A 10,669-nucleotide genomic window follows, 5' to 3' on the forward strand; every position below is an offset into this window, starting at 1 on the left:
AAGATTAGTTTCCTTGCAGGCTCTCATGAACTAGAGCAGTTCTTCACCATTTAGCTTCCACACATTGCAGGGTACAACTAAGGTCTCCCCACCCCTTACCACCACAATATAGCAGCTGTAAAGAGAGACCGCTATTGGTTAGATTGTAAGAGTGTTCTTGTACCATTTAAAAACTGGGCCAAGTTTCACCTGACAGTGTCCCAAGCACAGACCTCCCAAGTTTTGTTCCAGCTACCACCCACATTTTACAGGAAAATAGTTGTGACATCAGATCAGGCCAGTACTCCATCTTACCAAGCATTACATGACCAAACAGTGGCCAGGACACAGCTGAAAGTACTGAAGAGAATGTAACCCTGCAGCTGGGCTAATGAGAGTGCCCAGGGTTTCCAGTCAGTGACACCTGTTTTTGCGTGGGTCTGTGCTCCAAGTGTTATACTCAGCTCCCCTCTCTCAACTATTTTTCCAGGGCCGATGAAGTCATAACTGCAATTCCAGCCCCAAACACTTACTGGTTGCTGGTCTGCAGGACGGCCACGTTACCAATTCACTTGCAGCAGCCAGAGGGCCCGTCACACTCACTGGCTTACTTGCATTTCACAGTCGCTAAGGTTCTGGTCCTCACACAAACATACCCCTACCTGTATCTGGTCCCAACTCGTCACCTGCTGCTTCTCTCTCAGATGTAGGAGGTTCTTTGACCGGACTAGCATCCTCTGGTTTACCTGCATCATGGGGGGACAGAAAACAGTGAAAGGTAAATCGCAACCACAGCAGGTATTTCAAGCCCCAGATTTTCTTCAGCTCTACTATAGGAGATGAAATGAGAGCAACTTGCCAGTGGAGACTAAGTGGACCAACAGCAGCCCATCAGCAGATTACTAGTCAACATGCAGAGTAGACCTGAGATGGCCAAAGGGTAAACCTACTGCAGAGGTTCCTCTGTGGGAAACGTAAGGGCATAAGAATAGCCACCACCACCAAGCAGAAAGAGGGAAGAGTCTGGCAGGGACCAGTGACAGCAGAAAGGACCAAGGGGCAGTTAGAATAAGGCAAGGCATTTGAACAGGCTAGCAGCCAGTGCAGGAGGATATCCCAGGGGTTGTAACCAAAGGGCTCTGAATTAGACCCATCCCAATAAAGGAGCCAGACCTTGCGCAGGGATGTCTGCCTGCAGCACAGCAGGGGGGAGCGCCAGAGGGATAAGGCACTTCGCCTTTGATGGTTAAAACTAGGGGAGTTGTCAGCTACATGCTTAATGTTCCACATAGAACCACCGAGGAAGTCTGAACCCAGGCAGAGAATAGGAGCAACCTCCAGGAAGCCCCAGGTACCCAGAGCAAGGCGGCACCTCTTCAGTATGGAAGGCCAGGCCTGATGACACGTACCAGAGACTGAGTGGGTGTTGGAGAGACACTATCTCCTGCACCCAGCCCTTCACTGAAAGGATTCTACACCCTAGCTTCCATAGTACCAGGGCTGCATTAGGCTTCACCCATTTTTCCTGCAATCCCCAATTATTTGGAGAACCAATATTCCTTCCTGATGTACCAAAGGCTTCACTGCTGGTCTCCTCAGCTGTGTGCAGACTACTCGAAGCTACTTTACAACCGGCAGTTAAAGGCAGAAGATGCCCACAGGGGTACCCACCACTCGAGTGCTCCTCTCACCTTCCCGTTTCTCCTCCTTGGGAGGGATGATCCCCTCACTCTCAGGGGGAGACGTGGAATTCTTGCCTGAGTCAGTTTTAGTGGCATTCTTTTCCTTCCTGGGTCTGGGTTTTGCAAACTTTGCCTTATTCAGAAGGTACTGCACTTCTCTGTCCAAGGCACCAATCTTCAGCTCTATGTCCTTGGACAGCAGGACTGGCCGCTCGGTGGGAGGAAGTTTATTCTGTTCTGCCAGGGTCTCATTTTTCCAGATCTTCAAAAGAAAGCAGTGTCACTACTTTCCCTTAAGCACACCACCACTTCTTGGTGCCGAGAAGCAGCGTTAAAATGGTCTCACCCACACCATTTGAACATGCTAACTGACCACAGTCAACACTGCAACCTCCTGTACTTTCTCCATCCTCTTTGCAACAAAGATCAAGAAATCCCAAGGCTGCTCTGAAAACTATTCACATGCTAGTTACTGGGGAAGCACCAGCCCTCCCATACTGCATACGGATAAACATCTCCAAACACTGCATTTGTACAAGGTGAAAAGCTAGGGGCTGAGAAGCACAAGGGAGAAATGGTTTGCTGACATGAGTATGCGATACGCACGATGCTCCCCATCCCCACATGAGAACAAAGCCAATTGCTCACACTGAACACGTTCTACGTAACCAAGACCGCCCTGGCCTTTTTCCTTACCGTTGTTTCATTAATAGCCTTCTCTAGGGTACTCAGCTCCACTTCTGTGAATATCTGATCAGGCTCAGGAATCATTCGGGCTCCCCTCAAAGACAAGAACAAAGCAGCATCTATTACTCTGGCCATGCAAGGTAGACATTCACATCAACAGTGTCTGAAACCTCTACAGAATCCAGCGCGCAAGCTGACCACTTTATCTGGATCTTACTGCTGACTTTATATAACATAACTGACACCCAGCTCCATCTCAGGGTACTGGGAATGGGATAAAGAATCCCCACCTCACATTCAGTGGTGATGAAAAGCTACCGGGTTGAAAGGGGAGACAAAAGGCTCCAGGTGTGATCATGACAGAGATAGGCTTACTAAGAGACAGGAAGCCTAGGCTGGAGGAGCCAAGGTGTGTGGGCAGTCCTGGCCCACCCGAGAAGATGCGTGCGTTACAGGATGTACAAGGACGTCATCCTTGGTCCAAGGTGCAGTTCTGTTAGCATATCCTCCAAGCACCACCCTTCAATCCCTTTCCTTCTGTGCTTTCAGCAGCTCGGGACCAGATTCCATTTAATTCAGCCAATCAAATAGTCTCAGCACTTATCTCACTCTTACTTGAGAAAGATGCTGGAGTGGTTGAGCAGGCTCTCCAGGGCAGCCAGGCGGTCAGGCCACTTCTTCCTTTCCTCCACACGGAAGAAAAGGCCCTTACAAAGTTTCTTCAGCTCTATAAGCTTCTCCTTCAGTTCCTGCAAGTGAAACCAAGACAGGAACAAATCTCATCAGGCATCTGGAGACATCCAGAAATCACAGAAGCCTGAACTGCAGGAGTTCTGCCTGGGTACTCCAGTGAATGCAAGAGCACTGTGTCAAGCAGGAGCGACACAGACATTGTGCCTGCAGAGAGAGCTGTGACCTGCTGGATTCAGCATGACAGAAATAGCACTGGTAGAGCTAGTCCTAGTGCAACTCAATGCTGGGCAAAATGAATACAAGAGCTCCCAAGTGCCAGGACATCCCAAAAGCCATCCCAACAGCATGTTAGCATCTCTGGATCAACCCTTGCTCTTCCAGACTGAGGGAACCTAAGCCTATTTCCCACACACTGCAGCAATACCTTGGTTGTAGCTGCATACCCTTCCTCCTCCATCCAGTTGGAGGCTTCACTTAGCTTTCTGGAGATTTCTTCTCTCTGCTCCTCTGTTGACACAAACTGATATTCCTCTTGGAAAAGCTTGTCCTGAGAAGACAAAGCAAAAGTGTTGTCTGTGAACTGCTGAGTAAAAGGAACACACACAAAACTGTTGCATTTGCACTCTGGGTGCCGTACACTAGCACTGCAAGGACCAGGATGCTCCCAGGTGCTATTAAGCAGGAGACCCTAGTTCAGCCCCCAATCTCGCTTCCAACTCAAGCCAGCAGTGGTAGGATGGGCCAACAGTAGGAGCAACAGCAGTGTGCACCTACCCCAGTGTTCTTATCTGACTGGTTTCTTCCCAGTGACAGCACAACAGAGATAAGGCAAGGCAGGGAAGGAGCTTTACAAAGGCAAAGGGGTTTTTTAAGCACACAGACTAACTCCTGACATGATTCCTCCTACCTCAGCAGGCTCCGAACTCCACATAGGACTGGGCAAGTTAACACCGCTGGTGGACAGAATCTCAATCCTCCAAAGAGATTTCCCCCACGCATGAGCAAATGCAGCTCTCTGCAGCTAGCTCAGCCCTGCCACCTGCAGCCATTCCCACCTGCTTTGCAGCCCATCTCACTCTTACCTGGGTCTCAAAGACGAAGGACTCCAAGCTATTGGCTGACTTCTCCCTCTCGTGCTTCTCCAAGTCTCTGGTTGTCAGGTCCTGGAGTCTGAAATGTGATGAAGCCAGACATAAGCAAAAAGCGGCATCATCTTCCTTGTGCTGGTCATGTTCCCTGTGCTGCCAAGGACTGTGAAAGGGGGTGGCACCTCTCACATAGCCAGAGCCAGGGTAGATGCACAGACATTATGGGGATCCAAGCTCAGAGGTGAGAGGACAGGAGTGGTTTCTCTCAGTTCCAGATCCGTGCCCCTCCCACCACCTTTGACATCAAAAGCTTCCCTGATTGCAAGGGCAGGAAGGAGGACCCCTGTGTGGAGGATGGGAGTGATTTAAATGCAGTCCTCAAGTGCAGTTTCATATGCAGCAGCGAGAGCAATTGAAGTAATCTCTCTCACTGCCCTGGTCTGAGGCTCCAAGCCACAGAAGCTCCCTCGGAAGACCCGAAGAGGACAAGGGACAGCCCCAAGCCAGCTCCAGAGATCAGTACCTATCAGACCCCCAGCCCCTCACTGCCACCCCAGTCCAGAGCTGGTACTTCCCTTGCCCCAGGAAAGGAGGAACAAGGACTGACAACATCTAGCGTAAGTAGATGCATCTGAGGCCAGGAGGAGCGGGCCTTTTTCTCTGGCCATCAGCTCATCTCACTGAGTCACATGCTGTAAAATTCATTACTTGCTCTGGCTCCCTAGTCCCAGGCCAGCCTGCTCCTATAGCTGTCCCTCCCTTCAGCCATGCGCCCGTCAAACTCACTTCTTTGCTGAGCTCTTCAGCTCATCCTCCAGAAGGTCAAGCACATCATTGACATCAAGTTCTATGGTTATCTCATCCACCAGCTTCTGCTTCTTGGGAGCTTTGGGTTTCTTTTCCTCCTCTAATTTAGTGGCTGCACCATCACTAGGACTTTTGGGCAATTCCTCCTCTTTCTTGGACTCTTCCTTTTCTTTGGGATCCTGCATTGGAAAGAAGCAACTCCAAAGTATATAGGCACAAACATGCAGCACCCTCTACCTTGCCAGGTATGCTTTCAAAAGCAACAGCCAACAACCTGATGCAAACTATTGAAGGTCAAGGGTCCACAGACCATCTGTGTGTCCCTGCACTTGCAATGCAAACCTACAGTGCCGTTCAGTGCTTCACAAACACTGATGCAAACCAGCCCTTAGAAGCCTTGTCTTTGTCAGCAAAAAGGCTGTGCTTTTAAGTAAGGTTGTATTTTACCCTGAATTAGCCAACTTCCCTCAAGTTTCCGTTTTTATTCAGCCTGTTCTCTTGACAGCCAACAGGCAAACATGGGGAGGGAGGGAGACATGGTGAGGGCCAGAATGAAGCCTGGGAAGGAGAGAGGAGATTGGCTGTGAATCTGAGCAGCAAGGGCAGAAAGCAATACTGACACCTGCAAAGGGACAGGCATCTTTGCCGAACAAACATCAACAAGGGGCAGGAATTTTCCATCTCTCACAAACACTAAGCGAGAAGGCTGCTTCCTCCTCCGTGCCCCTGAAGGGCAGAGAAGCCAGGGACTGGTTCTCAAAGATGTCAAGCAGGAAACAAGGCTGTGGTGCCGAGCCAGAGCACATGGGGCAGAACCGCTTATGTATGTGCAGATTCTAGCCCATAGGTGCACCAGCTCAGAGGCACTATTCAACAAGTCTTCCTTTGCCAAGTCAGCTACTCACCTGATCCTTGGGCTTCTCCCCTTCACCCTTCTCCTGCGCATCGGCCTCTGTAGCGGCAGCCCCGGTTTTATCTTGTGTTGATGACTCTGGCGGTTGCTGCTTTTCTTCCCCTTGCTCCTTGCTGGCAGCCTCTGCTCCATTCTCTTGGCCCTGTTTCTCCTCCTTGGCTGTTTCCACCTGGTTCTCCTCATCCTCCTGGGGAACAGGGAGGAAGATGCAAAGTTTTCATATGGAAACCGTATGTAGGTGCTTCAGAGTGGACTGGTCTTGAGGGGAGCACCAGCTGCAAAGTGGGGATCAGGCAGGGCAGAAACTTTGGAGAAGTTCACCCACATCAGTATGGAATTGCCACCTATGGCTCAGTTCTCTGGCCTCACTAGGAGGACTGAGCTTCCTATGGGCAACAACGAGCCATCAGGCCCAGCAGCCTAGGCACCTGCAAGGACAACATGGGGTCTGGAAGTAACAGACCTGCCATAAAGATGTTTCTCCAGCATTACAGCAGGGGCTGCAAAGCAGCTATGTTCAGCCCTAGTCCCTGGGCTGGAGGGCAGGATGCAGGGATTAGCAGCAGGAGGTGACTGGTATGCATTTATTGTATCTGTAGCATCCAGCTGACAGACAGATGTGAGCTCCTGCAGCAGGTGCTTTTAATCCTGACATCTGAGAACCATTCCCTTCCTTGCTCCACATTTTACCACTGCCGCCTCTGGCTAGCACCTGTGCCACCTCCAGCTCCAGTGGAGAGGCAGTCTCTTACCTGAACAGTCTCCGTCAGGTTCTCTCCCGTTTCCAAAGTCGGGCCTCCTCCTCCAAACAGGCTGGAGATTGTGTTTCCAAGCTCTGGTGGAGGAGAAAGACCCGAAAGTCATGTCTGACTCAGCCTGGTAACCTTTGGTCTGCGAGGGGGGGTGGGGTGCATCAGTCCAGTTCAGCAACACTGCAAAACTGTCTCCTGGGCTTTAGAACTGATGGGCTGATTCTGCAAAGTGCCTCCCCAACCTCCACAGATACCGAAGGGACAAGTTGTAGAGCAATGACTCCCACCCCTCCCTGCTAGCTGTCCCCAGTGCCACAACCGCTTGTTTGCAGAATGGGACCCTTGTTTCTGCTACAACATAGCCTGGACTTTTCCTCTTCAAAGCTGCAATGACCATTCCCACTTGTTACTGCCCTGGCTGCCCGCCCAGACACCCTAACATTAGGCATAACTCTCAGCGCCAGCCCCAGCCCCAGACCTAGTACAACAGGAAACATCCAGTCAGTACAAAATACAGCCCGATGGCCGGGACAGAGTACTGAAGCACCAAACAGGCAGGCAGGACTCCCACTCGAGACGCAGCTAAAAGCTGTGTTTCCTTTTGCATTGGTGGCTCTGGCTGAGCAAACGCATCTCCCTCATGCTACACATATGCTCCACTCGCTGTGGTACAATACTGAGAAATGCTCAGGTGCACACGGAGCAGTACCAGCAGCACTTGCTCAGAATCACAAGTTACTTTGCTGCTGCAAGTTGTCCTCAGCTCCCCAGGAACTCAGCCCTTCCAGGTAGGCAGGGATCCTAGTTACAGGGAAGCACCTGCCTGAATAGCAAGTGTGAGGGGTTCAGTGCTTACTTGTTAAGGTTGACTCCTCCTCTGGCTTGTCCTCAACCACAGCCTCAAACACAGACTCCACCTGGGAGGGAAGACACAACAATGGCCATGATGACAACAGAAACCTCTGGCAGCCCACACAGGGTTGGGCCCAGGGGCTTGGACAGCAGGCTGGTGCTTACCCGGTCAAGGCTGAGCACTCCGCTCTCATCCATGTTGAAGTGAGCTTTGATGCCTTTGGACTCGTAGTCCGAGTGCTTCCTGAAACTGTCCCCGACTCCTCTCAGCCGCACAGTGGTGAGATTCAGGGACCCAAAGATACTGGGAGGGGGGGAGGGTGGAAAGAGAAACCAGGGCAACAGCAAGAGGAAGGAAAAAGGCCCGAGCATTAACAGGCTGAGCTGAAGAGGGGACGAGGGGTGGCTGCCCACAGCTCCATACCAGCTCCTCCCCCACTCACTCCAGGGCTTTTGATGGCTGTACTCCATTTACAGCCCCACACGCCAGCCACATTAGCCAGAGTGTAGCCATGCCAACATCTACAGTGTGGCACTTATTCCTTTATGCTCCCCTCTGACAGACGGGACCTGCTCCAACAGACCAGATAAAGCCAAGCACTTCTCCATGGTGTCCTGGGCTCAGTAAGCAAGCCAAGGAAGCAGGGACAGCCTGTAGAGGCAGCCCTTGCTGTGTGCTGGGGGAAAGGGATCAAGTGCTCAGAACCTTCCCTCTATCCCACGAGTAGCCGCAAAAACTGGCAACCAATTATCTCCCTGTTGCTCTCAGTTGTGACCTGGGGCTACTGGCTCTATGGGAAGAGCAGAGCTCAGTCTCTAGGTAGAGGTTCCCCTCTTAACATCCATCCAAACCTCAGTCTCTAATGAAGCATCCTGGCACAAGGGGAGACCGCTCAGAGCTGCAGTGCAAATGCTGTGCACACCCTGGCGTGCTCAAATCAGTTCTGTCCTGCTGCTGTAGCAAAAACAGCGGCCATGCAGCTGCAGCTGAACTTCTCTGGCTGAGTCTGAGCAGCTGCTCGCTCATGCTCACCGTAGGTCATCCTGGCTCAGGAAAGACAGGTCCCCATAGTTAACGTAGAACTCGAAGTCATCCGTGTAGCGGTTGAATGTGATAACCTTACGCTGTGGGTACGAGGCCATGCGCTGGAACAGGATCCGCTTGTTGTGCTTCAAGCTCTTGGACTTGTCCTCCTCCTCAACCTCCCGGGTGAACTCCACCTGCAGAACAGGCAAGGGAAAGCATCAGATGCCAATGGCAACACTTCCCTTCGTGACGTCTCCTACAAAGGGGGTTTAACATGTTTCTAAATACTGTGTCACTTTGTTGTGTCCTACAGCACAAGGCCCCCTTCCTGCATGTGGTATCCCTCTCCCTCTGCAGCGAAACCGCCACGTCTTTCTTATCCCCTCCCTGCCACATGAGGTTCCACGGCTCACCTGAAAACCCATCCCTTGCTGCCCCATGACGCCCCCTCCCAGGAGAGGAGAGACCTGGGCTTACCTGGATGGGGAAAGTAGCTGCATCCCGTACTAGGAAGGGCTTGACCTTGAAGGCCTTGCTCAGAGCTGCTGCCTGGTAGACTGCACCCATCGCAGCTGCCTCATCAGCATTGATGTTCTTCCCCAGCTCTTCCCTGAAGCCAAGGGAAGAGAGATGTAAACTTCTGCCACCGACACAAACAGGAGGTTGGTGGGAGCTGGGGGCAGGCTGCCCCCTTGATGCACACACTTACTTGCCCACAGCTTTCAGTAAAATCTCTTGCACTTTGGGGACACGGGTGGCACCTCCCACCAGAATCACCTGATCAACTTCGTCCTAGGAGTTTGGAAACAACCAGGCTGTGCTAAGAATGCACCTTTGCAAAAACAAGTCTACTGCTTCTTTCTCCCCTTTCCCCACCCCTGCCATTTCTACAGCACTCTGCAGTCACGCCATTTCCCCCAGTTTCAAAGGGCAAGGAGCCCAATACCAATGTCGTTCCTGGGGTAGTGCCTACAAAAGCTGGGCCTGAGAAAGTGATTGCTGTATAGGGACAGGTTACAAAGCACTCTCCAAGGCAGCACATTCAGCAAAGAAATCAAAGCCAGACCAGGCTCCAGGTCAGAAGAGGCAGCCAGATAGGAAGAGGTAAAAGCCAAGGTTGTAAGACTTTGACCCCAAAGGCCTTGTGCTGCCTCCTCAAGACAGCCAGAAGTAACTCTAGAATATAAAGGCACCTCCAATGTGTGCACTACACTGGGACATAGCCATGATCAGGAACAGGCCCAGGCCCCACAGGGGCACCGAGACAGGGGTACTCCTCTACCTAGTCAGTTTGGAGCAAGTGCTGGAGCAGGGAACTGGGCCAATGTCAGAGATGTAGGAGAGGCTGGTGTTTGAGTCACTCAAGCCAAGTTTAAGGGCTTTTAAAAAGAAACAGCAACACAAGCACGAGTCTTTGGTTTATGGGCAGCCAGTGCAGTGCAGAGGGGGACCACAAATAGCTGCTGAACAAAGCAGCAGACATCTTCTCCTTCTGCATCACCATCCTTGGGCCTCTCCTTTAGACAAGTAGGAGCCTGCAACTGTCAGCAGACCACAGTGTCCTGTCAGCTAGACCACACTCAAACGGTAGCACTTGTGAGGAGCAGCCCCTCAATGCCAGGGACCACCACAGGACCTACCAGATTCATCTCTGCACTGCTCAGTGCCTGCAGCACGGGCCCAGGGACCCGCTGGAACAAATCAGAGCACAAGTCTTCAAACTCCTGCCTGGAAACCTTGGCCTTGAAGTCAACATCATCCAGGAGCCCCTCGACCTAGTCAGCAGGCCAGAAAGAAAAATTCAACACGCAGTGTTACTACCACCTTCTAACCCATGTCTTGTTCCAACTCCTGCTCAGGTGCTGAGGTGTCCCAATGCCACCGCTGATCTCAGGAACACAACCAATGCCATCCCATCTCTCTGTATACAGGAAGGACACGTGGTGCAGTGCCTGGGACAGAATAGTGTCCAATCCCATGCATTGGTTAGCCATGCAGGAGCAGACCTCCCTCACCCCAACCAAGATCTAAGTTCTTAAAACAGCAAGAACATGAATGGGATGTCACTAACCCAAGCTCCCACCCAACCCTACCGCCCTTCTGAGCCACTTCCATTGCATTTCCGTTAACTTTGGCATCCCCTGAGCTGGGGCTGGGGCTTTCCATTGTCTTCACAGAGCAGAGGGAAA

General features: G+C 51.7%; 1 protein-coding gene across 1 annotated transcript in view; it reads right to left on the reverse strand.

The window, feature by feature from the left end:
- HYOU1 (hypoxia up-regulated 1) overlaps positions 1 to 10,669 on the reverse strand; it is a 23,895-nt gene that overhangs the window by 2,503 nt on the left and 10,723 nt on the right. The window contains exons 9-23 of the mRNA XM_025194031.1: positions 10,121 to 10,255; positions 9,190 to 9,272; positions 8,958 to 9,090; positions 8,487 to 8,674; positions 7,619 to 7,757; positions 7,458 to 7,518; positions 6,602 to 6,684; positions 5,842 to 6,036; positions 4,916 to 5,115; positions 4,124 to 4,211; positions 3,466 to 3,588; positions 2,964 to 3,097; positions 2,358 to 2,442; positions 1,671 to 1,923; positions 642 to 725 (exon numbers count right to left, since the gene is read on the reverse strand). Of these exons, the coding sequence (XP_025049816.1) occupies positions 642 to 725; positions 1,671 to 1,923; positions 2,358 to 2,442; positions 2,964 to 3,097; positions 3,466 to 3,588; positions 4,124 to 4,211; positions 4,916 to 5,115; positions 5,842 to 6,036; positions 6,602 to 6,684; positions 7,458 to 7,518; positions 7,619 to 7,757; positions 8,487 to 8,674; positions 8,958 to 9,090; positions 9,190 to 9,272; positions 10,121 to 10,255 (1,984 nt within the window). The remainder of the gene's footprint in view (positions 1 to 641; positions 726 to 1,670; positions 1,924 to 2,357; positions 2,443 to 2,963; positions 3,098 to 3,465; positions 3,589 to 4,123; positions 4,212 to 4,915; positions 5,116 to 5,841; positions 6,037 to 6,601; positions 6,685 to 7,457; positions 7,519 to 7,618; positions 7,758 to 8,486; positions 8,675 to 8,957; positions 9,091 to 9,189; positions 9,273 to 10,120; positions 10,256 to 10,669) is intronic.

Source organism: Alligator sinensis, unplaced genomic scaffold (assembly GCF_000455745.1).
Source record: "Alligator sinensis unplaced genomic scaffold, ASM45574v1 scaffold1352_1, whole genome shotgun sequence".
NCBI lineage: Eukaryota > Metazoa > Chordata > Crocodylia > Alligatoridae > Alligator > Alligator sinensis.